The sequence below is a fragment of the Mauremys reevesii genome, linkage group 18 (assembly GCF_016161935.1).
Source record: "Mauremys reevesii isolate NIE-2019 linkage group 18, ASM1616193v1, whole genome shotgun sequence".
Taxonomy (NCBI): domain Eukaryota; kingdom Metazoa; phylum Chordata; order Testudines; family Geoemydidae; genus Mauremys; species Mauremys reevesii.
This window is the reverse complement of record NC_052640.1, coordinates 6,704,585-6,723,229: the sequence shown is the minus strand read 5'-3', so window position 1 is coordinate 6,723,229 and position 18,645 is coordinate 6,704,585. Positions and strand designations below refer to the sequence as shown.

General features: G+C 42.2%; 1 protein-coding gene across 16 annotated transcripts in view; it reads left to right on the top strand.

The window, feature by feature from the left end:
- Positions 1 to 18,645, top strand: part of SETD1B (SET domain containing 1B, histone lysine methyltransferase) — a 104,131-nt gene that overhangs the window by 44,741 nt on the left and 40,745 nt on the right. For all 16 annotated transcript variants that reach the window (XM_039505252.1, XM_039505267.1, XM_039505263.1 and 13 more), the window contains one exon: positions 827 to 2,002. In XM_039505252.1, the coding sequence (XP_039361186.1) occupies positions 827 to 2,002 (1,176 nt within the window). The remainder of the gene's footprint in view (positions 1 to 826; positions 2,003 to 18,645) is intronic.

Here is an 18,645-nt window from a genome sequence, read left to right as displayed (position 1 = left end):
TTTGGATAAACTCCTCAATGTGCCTTTGAAGTAAATTTCATTGAGATTGATTATTTGGCTGTTCTGCGAGGTTCATGTTTTTTAGTTTTTAGATTCCATAGCTGGAAACATTCTACCTGATCATGTGTCTTTGTGAAGTTTCTGTTTAATTTTTGTTTTTGTTTGTTTGCAGTTCAGACACAACCTCTTTACATATAGTAGATGGACTCTTCTGCTAGAGCTTAACATGTAGCGGGTGGGCAGATCGGGGGTCTGAGCTGACAATCAAACCAACACAAAGCCCCATTGACTTCCACAGGTTCAGTGCTTGCATACGGGTCTACTATGTGGAACTGATTGCAAGTGTGGGGCCAGTGTGTATATGTATATGGTCTGATATGTAAACTAGCTACTTGGGTCTCTTCATACTGTGTAAAACAGTCTTAATCTTTTGGTTTCAATGGTGCTCTTTCATTCTCTTCTCTAGTTACATTCAAAAACTGTTGACAGAATTTTGTATTTTATTTTCAGTATTCTTGATGTCTCATGTTCACCTGATTCTCTTGACCTTAACATTGCTGCCAAAGAATAAATAGTATTTGCCCATTTCCTTCACTTCCTCTCCTACACACTTTAAAAACCAAAATAACTGCCTACATGTTTTAACGGATAATTATTTGTGTATGACTTGGTTTTCAGAGCTGCAAGCACCCACTACTGCCATGGAAGTCAATGGGAAGTCTTGGTGCTCAGCTTCTCAGAAAATCAGACAAATAGTTTTTGAATGTGTATGTGTGTGTGTGTGTGTGTCTATATCTATTATTTACTTTTATTTTATTTTTTATAGTTGACTGATTCTGTAAAACGTCTGAAAGACAGTAACCTTTCTTCTGCGGGATCATCCATTACCCCAAACAGTAGCACCCCGTTTTCCCACGATACAGCCTATTCCAGCAGTCGGCAAGACACCCCAAACTCATATAGCCAGTATACCCCACAGTCCCAAGGAACCCCACTCACCCCACGACTGGGGACTCCGTTTTCCCAAGATTCAACCTATTCCAGTCGTCAAACGACACCAGCTTACCATTACGGACAGGACTCTGGGTATAAACCCAGGAGACATGAAACAAAATTTACAGATGCCTACAATAGACGACCAGGACATCACTATGTCCATAACTCGGCGGGTGTTTACAGAGGGTCAGAACATCAGTTTAGCACGTTCAAGTCTCATCAGCAAGAGCCAGTACAATATTCTCACACTCCTCCCCTGAGCCACTCTGGTTCTTCAAGTTATAAATCTGCCTTCTCTCCATACCAAGCACCAGCTGTATTTCCCCCATCTGATGAACAGCAGTATCCCCAAACTTCCAGAGACACTGAGTACCGGAGACCTGTACCACCTCCAGCTGAGATCTTAGTAGAAAGTAGTGCTGCTACTAATATTGATTTTGTTCCTGTGAAAGAAAAACAGGAGGAACTCCCATCCTTGCCACAGTCAAACTGTCTTACCGAACAAAGTACAGCATCCTTCTCTCAGACTCCAGAAAGGAGCGAGACACCTGGCACCCCAACCATGGAGTCTGAAATGCAGCATAACAGTTTAGACTCAAGGATTGAGATGCTCTTGAAAGAGCAGAGAACAAAGTTACCTTTTCTCAATGAACATGATTCGGACAATGAGATCCGAATGGAAGGTAGCCCTATCTCTTCTTCCTCCTCCCAGCTTTCTCCTATCCCATTGTACGGCTCTAACTCTCAGCCCAGTTACAGAGCTCAAACCCCGTCCTCGCGTCCCTCCAGCACTGGCTTGGAGGACATTAGTCCAACACCGTTACCAGATTCTGATGACGACGAGCCAATCCCTGGGACAGCTCCTCTGAGTCAGAATTCAAGAGGAACGTCAGAGGCCAGTATGACTCCTATTGATCAGCTGAGTAGGACATCCAAAGCTGAGACTTCGGAGACTAAAGAAATGCTGCCTGGTGACCAGACGCCAACATCAGAAAAAATGGATGAGGTAAGAGAGAGAATTTAGATAAGCTACGTGAATGTGACTAGAACAAGGTAGAGCATGTACTCTATTCAAAAAGTGGTCTTTAGAAACTGCTGTGTTTTTTGAGCCAGGGTGGTTTTAGCCAGGTTTGACTCCGGGAGTTGGTAATGGGGTAGATGTGACATGAACTCATGGTCTTAGTCCGGTTCCTGGTTAACAGGCATTCCTATTTCAAGAACAACCCCTATAATTGTTAGTTTCACGTAGGGAGCTCTAGGATTGAATAGGCCATAAAAACTGAATTCCACCTTGGAGGTGCTCATTCCAGCTAGGGTTGAGGCTTATTGGTGAGAGTATGTGGAAATTTGCATTACCACTGCTCATGCAGTTACTGTCCTGTGGATCAACAGATTCTTGAGTCACCAGAGCTGTCAGTCCAATACCGCTTGCCAGCTCTGATGTCCCTTTTAAAAAATACATATACTTTGGTAGTTGTCAAATTGTTTATTCCATCAGGTGTGAACAGGAAACAGTTGTTGGGTTCTAACATACTCTTTCCTTAAGCGATTTAGACGAGAGGTAACTGACCTACTGGGGATGTGTTCCACTGAGTCTTCCAACAATAGAGCACAGCCTGCTGCTTCTAATGGAGCATTTGGGGATGAAGGACATCAGGAGCTTAACTATATGGAATGCTGCCAGCAGACAGAGAGTGCATTGCAGTGGGTGTTTTATTTGGTATTTCAATTGAAACAAATGTGAGTAACATACTGTAATGTACATTTGGGTCCCAGTATAACATGTCACTGACAGTCAAAATATATATCTTCACAAGTGCCTGACCCTTCTATTCAGTACTTATTATAACAGGATCTCAAGCAGATGAAATTGTGGTTTTTTCTTGTATTCAAATTATAACATTCAGGGAGACATCTAGTATTCTAGATTGGTTCTGTCTAATAAGTGAACACAGTGTAAAAGATAATTCGGTTTATTTATCAAACATTGCTGTAATTAAACTGGCAGAAAATACTTCCATGCTCTGGTAAACAGTTGCTGTGTTTCTACCTTAGAAGTGGCTGCATTTCAGCAGCAGGTGCAGCATTCCTGTGCATCTGTGGTTTGCAAAATGCTTTGAGATTGTTTGGATGAAAGGCACTACAATCAGCTCACACATTTTAAAATGTTAAATAAGGCTAATAGGAACATTCTCCTCAGATCTATTTTTTTATGCTTAAATGATGACCGATACTTACAAAACACACACAAAGTAAGTACATGTTCAAATCTTTTTGAACTGGGACATCAGTGCTGGTCCTGCTTTAGAAGCAGCTCAACCACTTGGTGTGCCCCCGTTCTTTCTATAGGCTGACCCAGTCTCCACCCCTCTGGTAACATGACTGGAGAGGAGAAAACTTTCTAATACAGGTTTCCTTTGAGGCCCCAGTCTAGGTTGGGAAGTGGGTTTTAAACCAGAAGACTGGCCCTGCAGGATTGAGAGAGGATATTTTTTGAAAAACCCGTGTTTTGTGACTAGCTTATTCACAGATGGAAACTCTGCATGATCTGTTGGGCATTATGGGCTTGAATCTGCTTTCTTCTAACGACGAGCATTTCAGCACATTTTAAAAATTGGACAAATGCCACTGTGATAGTTTGGGGTCAGGGACTTTCTACAACTGCAGTGTTAACATCCTTTACCGGCCTCAGAGGAGTTCCCGGTATATTAACAGATTGTAACATGGGACAACAGTGTGCAGAAGTTGAAGCCTGTGATTAATCTTAGTCTTCCCTTAACGAGTTACCAGTGTCAGAAGTTTGTCTTCACGGTTCTGTTGCACAAAAGGGAATACGTTCTAAAAGCCTATTTAAAAGTCAAAAAGGTGTTAACAGTATCTCAAAACCTATACTCACTGCTGTTGTCTTCTTACAAAGAGGCATTCTATTTTTTTCCTTCTTCGAGCTGTTTGTTCAGAACTTCCTATTATTTACAAATCACCCTAAAACTATTCCAGTGCATTTAAAAAAATGTATGTGCCTTTCACTGCTCCTTTATAATGTGAGGGCTGAGTGCTTTTTTGCTTCTGTCACCCCCCAGTGACCGCCCCCCTCCCAGTTTTCCACATACTAGGTCCTGGCTACCCTCCCTTTTGCTGAAGGATTCTTTGAAGGACTGGAGTTGAATAGCAACTCCACCAGAGGCTGAAATTTGAGCTGTAGCTTTCCAAACTTCAAGTGAGTCAGAAAGGAGTACTGAGTCTTGGGCTGCGAAAGCTGCAGCTCAGGCATCAGCCTATTGTGATGTTACTGTTCAGCTCAAGTCCTTCAAAGAACCCTTCAGCAAACAGGGAAGCCAGGACCTAATATTTCTAATGTGTGAGGGGGAAGAGCAGAGCCAACATTAATATTTGGGTGGGGAGGGGCCCTTGGTAGCCATCTTTGTGTCTTAAAGAAGCAATCAAGGATAGATACTTGGAACCTCTGTTTCCTTCATAATTCACTTTTAAAGTGTCCGACTGCGTATTGATATACAGTCTGAATGCACGCTCTGTCTGTACACACACAGACTGTGACGTCTCAATACTTGTAGTAATAATACCCTCAAAAAAGGTAGCAGGGGAGTTTTTGTTTAAGGTGGCAGCAGCTTTTCATGGGCCCAATCCTGCTTCCATCAAAATGAATGGGAGTTTTATCAGTGGGAGCAGGGTTTGGCTCTACCTAAAATTGCTGTTATGCAGTAACTCTTGTTCTCTAGGGAAAGCACCATGTACCCTGCATAAAGGCAGGAAACCAAGAGTTGCAATTGCAGAGGTTAAAATGAAGAGAGTGAGGCTGGTCCCGCATTAACTCTGCAAGACACCCGAGTGTGATTCCAGGATCTGGCCTGACTCGTTGAGCTTGGTAGTGTGTTTGGCTCTGAGAAAGGGAATGCCATGCTTCTATCTGCAACACCTACCCAGGGCTAATCTCAGGATAGTGATTATGGGCTCCTGCTAAGCTTCTCTTGGCTGAAAGAAAGCAGCTAAGAAGCAGAGCCTAAAGTGGAGACGAAATGTGGGCTGCGGGGTAAGGGGTGGGGGCAGGAGGAAGGGATCCTTTACAAAAAGCACATGCAAGAATTTAAGAAAACCTGTAGAGCTCATTCAAAATAGTCTTGAGTTTGGGAATAAAAACTGGGGGAGTGAAATAGAGTTTAGTTAAAATTTTATTTTAGCAAGGTTCCATAGGTAACACTGAGCAAAACCTTTTGTCCTGCCTAACTGAGCGACAGTGAGGAAGGTGTAATCATATCAAGCTCTTTACAAAAAATAAAAAAATAAAAATCCTTCCGTGGGTGGGGTTTCAGAAGCACAAGAGTTAAATATGTAACATTTGATGTTTTGACATCCCAATTGAGCCAGGTCTTGTTTTTGCTTGGAGCCTGCTACAGGAAGAGGCCCTGCATGTGCATATTGGAGAGGATGGTAGGATCAGAACAATCACTTTGTTTTATATTGATGGTGCCTTTTGTGTTCCAGCGTCTGAAGACTTTGGGTGCTTTTTTTTTTTTTTTTTTTTTTTTTAAGAGCAGCTTTATTTTTATGATAAGAATGTCATCTGATTAGCACTTCACTTATTAGGAAATACTTTTATGTTGATGATCAACAGCCTACCAACCGTCCTTGTAAATTGCCTATGCACCTAGATACCAGAGTGACGGGTGCCTTAGAAATGCCTAAGATGATAATGAAAATAGGAGTCCTCTGAAATAATAATGAGGAGGCTATTGCTCTGCTCTGTACTTTACTTGCTGTGAGTTTTAGTAAAGGGTTTTGTGACACAAATGGAGATTACACAATATGCAGTTGTCCTGAGGACACCTAAAAACTGCTGATGAAACCAGCTCCAAGAGCAAACTTTGTTTTCGTGCGGTGGCACAGTTTTTCTTTGTCAGTTGATGCTGAGATGTGTTGTCACAGGATCACAGTTACTTTATTTTATATTTTTTTTGTAGAGACTTTCTACATCTAAAATTATAGATCAGCATAAATTGAAATGAGCCAAATTCATCCCTAGTTAAGCTCCACTGAAGTCATTGGAGTTCCATCCAGGATGAATTTGCCCTACGTGTTTAAATGTATTTGAGCTTTTGTTCCTCCATAGTTATGTCTAGACTTTGGAAAATGTACTGTGGAGCTGACCTGAAGAAGAGCTGTGTGTGCTCGAAAACTTCTCTCTCTCACCTCACTCACCTTGTTGCTGTAAAAATATCAGACAGGCCAGTTCCATTCTACCTCCCTAATTCCCCTCCGCGGTTTTAACTGGATATGGCATTCTTCCTCCCCTCCTGTTCTAAAGTACTGCAGAGAGTTATGTGCTGTCAAACAGCAGCTATATTGCACCCTAGAGTTGGTTGCATTTCAGTAGCCATTGAATGGATTCCTATTAAACGTCCGTCTAAATTTGCCTTTTGCAGTAGTTCAGGGAGCAGAGCAATGCCAGCTGTGCTTCTAGTGCTGGAACCATCGTGCCACGGGGCACTCAGAGCCAGCTATGCCTTGCTGCTTCTTTGTAAAAGGATGCATGAGCTGCCTGGGAAGCTGTCTCTTGATCAGGGAGTGTGGCCCATACCTTCTTGGAGCTAGGCTGCACTGTGCAGGCAAGAACCAGCGCCCCTGCCTATGCTTCAAAAGGTTAAGATCCTTAAGTGCTGCTGATTGGGGTGGAAGAGGACACCCCCCCCCCCCATGTCATCTTTTCCCCATTGTCATTCCCACTCAACCCAGGGCATGATCTGGCTCCTCATATGTTAACTGCTTGGGGATCCTTTAAATACACAGTGCCATATAAAAGAATTCAAATGATGATTCGGTTCATATTTGTTGAGGCTGGACATTTCTGCCATATCCTTTTCTGTAAGGCACAGAAGTTTTAATTCAAGGCAAAAAGCAATGTAAGTGCACATTGAGGCTGAGAATTTAAAACCTAAGAGCCAGGAAATCCAGAGCTATGGTTTCCACAGTAGCAGTGTCTCAGCCCTCATGCCCATAAATAGGTGTGTGAACTGTTAGGTATGTGCATTATTTGTATGCGCACCTGGGGCCCCATTTACAGCTAGAATAGGAACCATCATCTCTGGACCCGGGTAGTTGTGTGGGAAAGTTGCACTGAGTTTTTGTGTTAATCACAGATGAAAAACCCCTGAGAGCTGCGACTTATTGCCCAGTCTCATAAACACACCTTGTGTGATTCAAATAAAACAGGCATTTTCCTGAGCTCTGAGGTCTCTAGAATGAGATCATGCTTCACAGAACCTGCTCCTAATCGAAATTCAAGAAATAGGTACATGTTGTGACCATTAATTTCCATCTATGCAGCCAGCCAATGTCAGTGTAGCAGAGTCTGGCACAGTAGCTCTGTTGTATATGTGCATTATGTCACTTATGCCAAGTTTGTGCAATGTAAGCAGTGAGAGAGAACTACTTAAGCTATGGATTCCGTTCTGTCATTTTTTACTCAAACAAAGCGTCTCCTAGAAGATATTGTTACTGGAGGATTGGACCCTAAGAGTGTAAGGTTACTCAAGGGAAGGCAAATGACCAAATCCATTAACACATTATTTAAACAGGACATTAATTTGTCTCTTTCAAATCCTCAGAGGCCTGTTCATTTCCAAGTGTGGGTCTACTGTGAAAACAGACTATGTATAATCATTTTATTTGAATATGCTCCTTGGGACAGGTTCTGCTCTTGTGTAGAGGGTGACCAGATAACAAGTGTGACAAATCGGGGCACTATTTTCTCGGGGTGTTTGTGCGCATAGTTGCCTATATCGGACAAAGCCCCTACTATTGAGACATCTGGTCACCCTAGGATAGAAGCCACAGCAGCAGCATATAGGGACCACAAAGGGCTATAGGAGAATTCCCACCCCCATCCTGGCACAGGCACTCAGTACCCTGACCACCCTTTAAACCTCAGGGTAGAGAGCATGCTAGGGGCAGGATCATGCCCCCAAGTGCTAGGGGGGATTTTGGACGGCTCCAGGCTGCAGAGCAAACCAGAGGCCGCCCTCACGAGGCTGTTGTAAATTGGGGGCTGCACTAGCTCCTGAAGCAGTGCAGAATTCTGAGGGTGTAAAAATTTTCAATGAAAGCCACCTTTTCTCTCCCCCAGAGCCTCCTGGAGGCCCAGCACAGGATTTTAACCTTTGTGTGGATTTGGTGTCCCGTCTGCTGCTCTGAGTGACGAAAATGAGCTGTTACTGGTTCATACGCCTGCAGAGCTAGTACGGCTAAGAGAGTGAAATAGACGGGCTCTCTTCCTTGTACAGGCTTGGATTTGTTTTCTAACTTCCAGTTGGTCCCTTCTATGAAACCTCATTGAAGGCAAAGGAGTTGCACAATTGTTACCTTCTGTCATAATTTGCTCTGTAGAATCCATATTATTGGTGATGGTGCAAGAGAGAGACCAACTTGATTCTCACATACCTCGTTGCATTTGCAGGGCAGGTAGTTAGGAAAATAGTAACTTGCTTATGAACAGAGCATATCGGATATGGAGTTGAAGGGAGGTGACAAACACGGAATTGCATTTTTTTACAGTCACTTTTCAGAGTAGAACTACATAGGACTGGTCAGAACTTCAGTTTGGTTATGTAAGTACTGTATTGCATTCATACATACATATATGCATCAATAAACATGTTTTTAAATGTAGAAATATGTCACTAGATTTTTATACATAGCCCTGATAGTGAAACAGAAGAACAAAGGAACACGTGTCTTGTTAGTAACAAAACTAGAAATGGTGAAATGCTTTTGAGTCTAACTGAAAAATAGAAAGCATGTTGTGGTTGAGAGGTCCAGTGCTTCTTTCACTGTCTGGTGTCATGCTAGGACTTTGAGGCTTTTAAAGTTTGCATATCTAATATAAGTGACATTTTCATACCCTTTTATAAATCACTGTTTGGTTATATATCCTCTTTTAATTCAGTTTTCTCACAGTTTTACCGTATGTGGTTTTCTTAACATTTTCAGCCACTTAAAGAAATGGCTATATATTAGTCCTATTTAAATAATAAGTAAGAATACTGCTCAGAATTTGCATTGTGAAATCTGTAGAAGTTCTGATACTCTAAGATCATACTGCAGCTTTTAAGGCTGTGTGTAGGGTGACCAGATGTCCCGATTTTATAGGGACAGTCCTGATTTTTTAGTCTTTTTCTTATATAGGCTCCTATTGCCCCCTACCCCCATCCTGATTTTTCACATTTGCTGTCTGGTCCCCCTAGCTCTCTCTCTCTCTGTGTGTGTGAGTGTGAGTGTGAGCAGGGGTGCACCATTATACAGTGCAAGTCCCCATCCACCAGCATTCCTCCTAGAGAAGCATGCCCCAAATGTCATCCTTTCTGAGGATGCAACATGCAGTCCTTCACCACCCAGCTAGAGTTGCTTGTTGGTATAGACGTTTGAGGCTGCGGTCCTGTCACTTGTCAAATACCCATGGCCCATAGGGGATAATATCAGGAAGCAGAGACTTTGCTCCTCAAGGGATTTATGACCAACGCAATAGCTGGTGAATGGTCCCTGTTTTACATATGTCTAAATCCTGCATTTCACACCTGTGACCATGCATAGACGCAAAGCAGAGCGAGCTGTGCTTCTGGTACCAGAATCCGCCTGCCAGTAAAGGGGGCCAGAGGAGGACTGTGCCCAGTACACCTTGCTGATCCTTATGACCAACTCCTGTACAAGGACGTTAGTGGGGGAGACTTGTGCTGCCTTCTCCTCCCTTTCCTCTTCTGCTCCTGTGCAGGGTTTGGATATGTCTTAGCCCCAGAGTATCTTAGGGGCTTATTAAAAATGCTCGACTGGTTTTTTTTTGGCAGTTTAATTTCTGCTTGTTGTAAATAGTACTTTCTCTAGACCTTTGTTCCCATCAAAGTCCAACCATTAGTTGTGATGTTATTGGATATTTGAGTCTCATAGATGCAAGTGGGGAGGTTTCATATTATAATAATCTAGACCTTACCCAAGAATTCCTTCAGTTCTCCAATTTGTTATATGCCCAATTGTCCTCAGCGCTTGGTGGCTGTGGAAAGTGACCAAGTGAAAGCAAACAAATTACTTGGTAAAAGTGTGTGGCAAAATGAATGGCATTGCAAAATCATGCCAGTGTATTAGGTAATCTATAGAAATATTGAGAAAATAATTGCCGTTGACATATTGTGCTATGCTGCCTGCTGCCAGCATTAATTTTTCAGTGATTTTTAAGAAAACCAAGAAGCCTCTGTGTTCAGAGTGCCCTGTCTGTCTGTCTGTCACACACAGAGCAATAGAGTGACTAGTGCATATTCAAATGTTCAATTGCAGTTGCCTTCCATGATGTTCCCTTCAAAAAAACAGTTAATGAGTAGGAATTATGTACACGTCAGCTGCAGGTCATGACTGCGCCCCATTAATTTTGGTTTTTGGTTTGGGGCTTAGTTTGTACCAAGTGCAGCAAAGACAAAACCCAAAATGAAACCAGTGAGTTCGTTAAACCCTGTGCGTGTCATACTCGTGCACAAGAACTCGTTTGATCCAGACTGCTGTCTCAGGTTTTGTTATAAAGCTACCAGTTGGTGTTTTGTAAATGTTGTGCCCATCCAGGAATAAGTTTTTGCATTAGGTGTCTATAAAAGACTGGGAGGCCTAAAGAGTTTTAGTATTTGTAAAATTGTATTTGTTTAGCCTTGGCAATGTGATTGTATTTTAGAATGTACAAAAATAAAGAAGTGCCTGATCTGAAAAGATTACAGTGTAGAACACTGGCACATAAAAGTCAAGATGCACTAGGGAATCTAGAGATGGTGAGTTGGATTGTTTAATGTTCTCCTCCCCTAACTTATAGTAAAATCACTTCTTATAGGTTTTGCAAAAGTGAATTTGTAGGAGTGATTTCAGTTAAGGGAAGTTGGTGGGTTGGGATCCTGAGATCATTCTATGCATAAAGGACAGTATGAACAATGCACAGAGACAGGAATGAGAGAAGGAAATGAAACCATTAGGTTTCATTTCTCTGTTTGAACCTGGAGTTGGTAGCATTTCTCCTGGTTTGAAGGCTTGTTTGCAAAAGGGTCACACTGCTGTAATAAAATTGCCAATTTTCACATTTTATGATTCTGGTATTTTGACTTACGCATTTTGTTGGTGGGATTTAGGTTTAATTTGCAGATTTTGGTGTATTCGTTTTGATGGAATGTAGATTTATACCTCCTGTGGGACAATTTAGCATGATTCTTTGACCAGCAGCTCTCCTCATTTACCTACTATCCATGAAGTAGGTTGATGGCAGAGCTAGAGAAAGAACCCAGGAGTCCTCAGTCTGCAGCTTTAACCAGTAGCCTGGGAGGGAGAGACAGTCAGACATTTTCTTACACTTCTTTCTTACACTTCTTTCTGGAGAAAGCTTAATATAATTCAGGGCAAGGATCGCATAACTGTGTTTTTGTTCAAGAAATGTGTTCTTTTCACATGACTGTATGGGATCGAAATGTAGTTAATACAGTAATGAAGAAAGACTCCTTCTTTAGAACAAGCAGACTGGTTTTTTTTTGTTGTTTTTTTTATAGTAACCAGATTCCTCACAGCTTCCCCTTCTCCCAAAGTCTTTTGCAGAGACTATTATTCCAGGTGGTTGGTGTTTTTTTCCAGCCACTAAACTTTAATCCAGAGCACACCAGTGATATTGCTGCAGGCTTTAGACTCGATCAGGTCAGATTTAAGTTAATGTTTGGAAAATAGTTTGTAGGGTTGTGCACCATTCATCTCCTGTGGCTGTGCCGTCACTAAATATATCCATTTCAGCTGGAGGATGTTGTGGGTAGGGGGGTCCAACTGCACGTTTTGGTGGGAACATGAAGTTAATATGGGCAAAAACACAGAAACCTGTTATCGTGATATGAGCTTTGTACTGTTGCCTAAAACATAAATAACTCTGAAAATACAAAGATCTTTAGTACTGAACCAAAACCTTTAAATTCAAGTGAAATGTAAGGAAAAGTTGCACAGAGTCATACATTATAGTAATAGGAAAATGTGGTTAAAATACCATATTTTGACTAGGGATCCATCTTTGAATTTGTTCAGACATTATTTTTGTTTGTTTTTTTTTAAAGGGATGTGTCTAGTCAGATATGGCCACAACTTTAGATTAAAAAATAAGTTGTCATACAAAAATCTTTTACAAAACCTAAGACCGTTAGAAATGTTTCCAGAAATAAGTACTGTGTGAATGTCTCACCCTTATGCCTGATCCTCCAAAAGCATCATGTATGTGGATGCCTGTGCCCATGCAGACCCCAGTCGCAGGACTGAGGTCTAACAGGTTTTTTGCTTTTAAATTCCAATGGAAACAGTTTTTTGTTTCAACAAACACCCCACTGCATTGTCTGCAACCCAAGCAGCATAGCCTAGTGCAGGAGAACCAGAAAGTGAAACTTGCTGTAAACCAAAATGATCTTTCTCACTACTGGATGTTTGTTTTCCAGTCCTGCCCATGACATTCTAGGTACTGGGCACATACGCAAAGATGACAGTACCTGTTCTGAAGGGCTCACAGTAATCGGTTTTCATTGTCATTAGAAAAATACAACCTTGGGGTGGCATAAAGAGTAAAATGTAAAAGATTTAAAAGATTTTAGCTGTTAAAAATCTATAGTTTTTATTAACGTGGATGAAGATTTTGATGGCGAAGGAGAAGATATTGGACTAGACTCATCCCTGATGGAACTCGATTGACTTCAGTTGGACAACACCAAGGATGCACTCAGACCTTTATTATTGATCTGATAGTATAATTTTAAATGGTCCAAAGAATTTACTGTCTATACGCTTTTGACTCATATTTCTGGCCATTTTCATTAGTGTGCTGTGGCAACAATAATACTCCACAATTGCCACTACTTTTTAGCAAGATACAGCATTAATCTTGTCTGTAATGGGTTAAGCATATTGATTACAGTATATGGAATACAATTTAATTAGCTACTGTTCACTTTTGCCCTTTTTAAAGGAGTCGAGGATAAATAATCCAAAGTAAAACGGTATTAACTGAAAACCATAGGATAAGGTATTTTTAACGCATGATTGGTCAATAAAGAGACCCAGACTTTGGAGGCTTTAGCAGTTAATGGACTAAATCAAGTAGGTGAGTTGTGGTGGACTTAATTCTGAATACTTAAGCAAGGAGCTGTCTTCAGTGTGGAGTTATGGCTTTTCTCACAATTGTTTGCACCTTGTTTGCATATAGTATTTTGGATGAATAATCTGTCTATGCAGGTACTCATCTGTAATTTCAAAGTAATCGACTAGTCTAATGGGAAAGCATATTTTGATAAAAACTTAGGCCACTTCTAGATTACTCCAGATGGATAAAGACAGAAAATATCTCTCTATATAGCCTCTATATAAATCCACGGAATGCCCACATCTTGACTACCACATACAGATGTGGTCGCCCCATCTCAAAAAAGATATATTGGACTTGGAAAAGGTTCAGAAAAGGGCAACAAAAATGATTAGGGGTATGGAACAGCTGCCATCTGAGGAGAGATTAATAAGACTGGGACTTTTCAGCTTGGCAAAGAGACAACTAAGGAAGGATATGATAGAGGTCTATAACATCATGACCGGTGTGGAGAAAGTAAATAAGGAAGTGTTATTTATTCCTTCTCATAATACAAGAACTAGAGGCCACCGAATGAAATTAATAGGCACTAGGTTTAAAACAAACAAAAGGAAGTATTTTGTCACACAATGGACAGTCAACCTGTGGAACTCCTTGCCATAGGATGTTGTGAAGGCCAAGACTATAACAGGGTTCAAAAAAGAACAAGATACATTAATGGAGGATAAGTCCATCAATGCTATTAGCCAGGATGGGCAGGGATGGTGTCCCTAGCCTCTCTTTGCCAGAAGCTGGGAACAGGTGACAGGGGGTGGATCACTTGTCCTGTTCATTCCCTCTGGGGCACCTGGCATTGGCCACTGTCGGAAGACAGGACACTGGGCTAGATGGACCTTTGGTCTGACCCAGTACGGCCGTTCTTATGGCCTGCTGCACGTACACTCAGACACGTTTAAAATTGATATATTGAACACACAAAAGTGTTGTTTAGAGAGAGATTTTAATAGGAGAGAAACAAGAGCTTTAGGTCCTTCCCAGCCCATCCTCTTTGGATCCTGGACTGGAATTGTAATGCTAATAACATTACTGCGCACTCTTTCAGTGATTTTCAGTCAAGAATCTCAATAATTTAAGCCAAGTGCTTTAAATGTTATCATTCCCATTTTACAGATGGCATAACTGAGGCATAGAGAGGCCCAAAGTCTCACAGCAAGTTAGGAAAGGGAACCAAAGTTCAGTCAGGAACCAGATCACAGGTTTCCTGACTTCTAGTCTCTTGTTCTAACTAATAAACAACCTGCCTATTTGCAGTGACTTGCTTACTTTCACGGTGATCACTGAAATAACTATCCCAGGATTGCGACTTTCTACGGGAGAGAAGAAGTGAAGAAACTCTGGGTCTATCCAAGGACAAATCAGCAAAGAGAGGGCAAAGACTGGCGATGGAAGTTCTCAGCAGGCGAGAATAAGATGGCCTAGTCTGCCTTTTCCATTTCTAAATTCAGTTATTCGAGTTTCCTTCTCTACCTATTTTACAAACAAACTGCAGTGCTGTCCTTATAAATGTTTGTCATCAAATCCAAATGCCAATGGAAACATCACCCCAGTTGAGGGATGTATTGAAAACAGCGTTAGTTTGTGACATTTGCTGCTACTTACCATAATTTATGTGCTGCTTCTCATCTATATTAAGGTAACTGAGCAAGTATAATATCTGCAGGGAGCTAAGGGGAAGCCTGTTGTCCTTCATTTGGGTACCTTTAGCTACAAGTTTAGCCAAGAATCTCCAGCTACAATTGTAGAAAGTTTTTCTACTTCGAGCCTTCCTCCTGCACTGCCCCCCCTTCCCCCCCCCCCCATATGGAGAGGAAGAATACCAAGGAGGAAGTTCCCTTCTGTTACAGAGCTCTTGTTCGCTGGGCAGGTTTGAAAAGGAAAAGCTTTCTGATGCTCCTGACTGGATATTGCTATAGGCATTGATGGGGATTGAGGGAGTTAGCTGTATTATTGTTATGAATATTATATGTACGTCAGTTTACCGGCTTGATATTATTCTGCCTGCCTTTATGAAGTTGGAAAAATGAAGCAATGACAGAAATAAGGTATCTCCATAGAGAATACCAAGGGTCCTAATGAGAACAGTGAAGAACTGTTAATTGGGAAATGCCTACTTGACCGGTTCAAGCCAAGTTAACAAGTTTGTTTTTCCATCTGGGACCCTAAGTTGAAAAGGATCATAAACTGTTAAAACCTGCCTGGAGAGAAGGGAATGGGGGGGACCAGGCAGCAGCTGCTTGGGGAGAGATGCTGACAGGGAGAGAGAGAGAGAAACAGCAGCAGATCTGTCTGTCCCTCCCAGGTCAGAAGTAGGCACCCTGGTCTGAGTGGAATTTACCAAAAACTTGCAAGGTAAAGATAAGTATTCGGTAGGAGCCAGACATATGGGGCTTTTGGTGTTTTAACACTTTCCTCTGCTTATGTACCTTTGGGTAAATAAACAATACTTTTGTTTTCAGTCACTTTAATTGGGTGCAGGTCTCAAGTTTCTGGAGAGAAATTTTCATGCAGGTGCCAAATACAGTTGATCCTGTCATTTTTACACAGTTGGGAAATGGGGGCTGCAACCCGGAGTCCCAGTCAGAGTGCTTGAACAGTGGCATTCCAACCTTGAGAGAGGTGAAGAGAGCCAGGCAGTCACCTGAGGGGTGCACTCGAGAGGCACTGCAGAGGTGTCTAAAAGGCAGCTCACCTGTAACTGTGACAGCATCCGTTCCAAGAGAAAACTGATGTGAAAGAAGGATCATTAGTTTTAAAGAGAAGAGTAGAATTGAAAGGTGACTTGATAAATACTTCTTTTTGCCCACTGCCCTCAAACACCATCTCCCTGTATTATTATATTCTCGCTGAGGAAACCCCATACTGCAAGGGCTGCATTTCTCTTAGTTAGTAATATATTATTACATACTGAACTCCTTTTCTTACTGACTGTGGGAAATCTGCAGAAATTCCCAGCTGGAACAAAGACAGTGCTTCCCTAATTACATCATAGCAATAGCAGTAATAATAATAATCACATGCTTGCATCCATTTTTGGTGGTAGTAGAGAGGTGTTAAGGAAGAAAGTCAAATCAGTCTAGATCTACTGGTGAAAAGTTGTTTGAATACAGTGTCTCTACAAAAATAAACTGGCTTGATAGTTACTTGCTAGCAGACCAGGCTGTTTTGTGGGCTTATCTGCTTTATTAGTCCTTGCCCTGAGTAGCAAGAACTGAATTCATGAGTTAGTTTTACTTAATAGTTTTATATCTGAGAGGAAATCACAGAGTTTGGGAAGTGGCTTTCTGAGCTGCTACCTGGTACTGTATGCTATCTGTGACCTCTACTAGGGTATTGTGTCCTTTTTGCTTGCAGATGGACTTTGATCTAATATAGTTAGTCCCTTTCTTTAACTTTGACCCTAAGGTGTCACTGTGAAATGCTGAATGGATCTGTGACTGCACGTGAGAGGCAGTAGCACCAATCATATCTATAACAGTTTTGGTACTGAGGACTTTAGGTCTCCTCCCATCAGCCCCAAATTCCTTGGTCTTTCTCTGCCTCTTTAGAGAGTAAGATGCAGCCTCAAATCTCTGCTCTTTCCAGCCTGCAAAACCTTAGAATAAAATCCACTGGTAGTGTCTGAGATGGCAGAAAACTTCAAAGAGCAAGCCAATTAAATGTTCTTTTTGCAGACCCTCTATCAGCTGGATTTGCCTTATTTGTTTCCAGAGACTCTGAACTGTTGAATCAGGAGGTGATGGACAAGAGATTTACCTGGATCTTCCACCTCCAGCAGGTCTGGCTGATCTGCATAGAAGTCTTTGGGGAGAAGTAGAAAATATTCCCTGACTCTTTTGTCAGTAGGGGGTATTCTCTTGCCACTTGATTTAGCTTCCCTGTTGGCTAAAGCCTTTGAAGTGAAGAGTGCAAATGGCTCCTTAAAATATCCCTTTCCTTCCCCCACCCTAAATAGGGAAACCAGAACAGTATGTCTGCAGAGACTGGCTGCATTGTTAAATAGCTGCCCAAGGGCAGGACACACACACCCCTGCATTTCCTACTCTTCCTGATAAAGCTGGCTTAAACCTTCTTGACAAATCTCACAATAAACAGATAATCGCTAGGAAAGAGCTTTGGGGAAGCTCTCTTGTCTTCTCCTGTGGGGGTTGTCCCTGCAGACAGCTATGTCTGAGGATGTCCCAGAGGAAGAGTCTTGCTCCTCTAAATTCTCCCTTTTAGAGAACTTATCTTTCTTGACAGTGGTATCACTAAATCACTTAAAATTAAGCCTACGGTGCAGCTGTTACTTAGGTGGAAAACCCCCAGTTGTGAAGGAGGGAAAGATTTGACTAAATCATACCCTCACCTGGCAGTTAACACAATCAGTAACCACATGGGGTGAAATCCCCTTGCCCCCACACACTACAAAGTATTGTCATTTCCACCAACTCAGCTAAGCTCTCCAGGCTTCCCATTGGAGGAAATCTGGCAGGAGTTTTCTTCCAAGTCCAATGTATAGCTCTGCCTCAGCCAGTGAGCTGTCTCTGTAGGAACCTCTTCCATCGCACTCTTAAGGCCTTTCTGGAAGACTGGGATCAGATGCTGTGGCTAGTCAGGAAAAGGCCAAGGACGGGGTTTTCAGAAGTGCTCAGTGGGAGCCAATGGGAGCAGTTAGATCAATGCCGAGAGCTTGTGAAGAGCCGACCCCAAATATTTAACTTTTATAACAGACCCAAGTTTTAACTTTTATGGCCCTGGCAGTAAAGGAAAGAAGCTTCCAGAGGAACTATTTCTTTGGCTCTAACCCTTCCTGAGAGGGAGCTCAAGGCTCCCTGTTTGTGTCTGTTCCTGGAGTCCTCCTCTCTCCCTTTCAAGAGACCTCTGGAGCTAAAGGGCAGACTTCTCACCTTTCTAGACCAATGGAGACCTGATCACCTCAGACCACTGAGCTGTCTGCAGCATCCCAAGGTTACTGCCTATATCTATCCCCTTTGCTCAGAACAGCGTTGTCCCCCACAGGCTGCCTCAATTCCTGAACAAAAGATCAAGGTATTAGCCATAGGCAAATACAAGCAATTGACCCTGTTGTTCCATTTCCTCCTGACAGGAGATTCTCTGGACAAAAGAACAAGCAGGGGTTTGTCCCATTTTGGGCTTGAAATAGTTAGACCAAGGTCACTTGGTGCCCAAAAGGGTCTCTCACAGCACGCATGGTCGTCCCAGTGTTCATCTGTGGACCCACAGGAAGCTTATCTACACATACCACTAGCAGTTCAATACCAGAAACCTGATTCTGCCTCAGGCGCTTCTGTCTACAGTACTGTGACCTTCTTAGGTTTCTTCATCTTAATTTACTGGGTCTCACTCTGTGGAGAGGACCAGTGGCCCGGATTCCAGATCCTACACAGACGTTAAAACAGGAGCTGATTTACTGGTGCTCCAAGTTGAAAAAGAAGCTAAATGTAACTCTTAAGGGG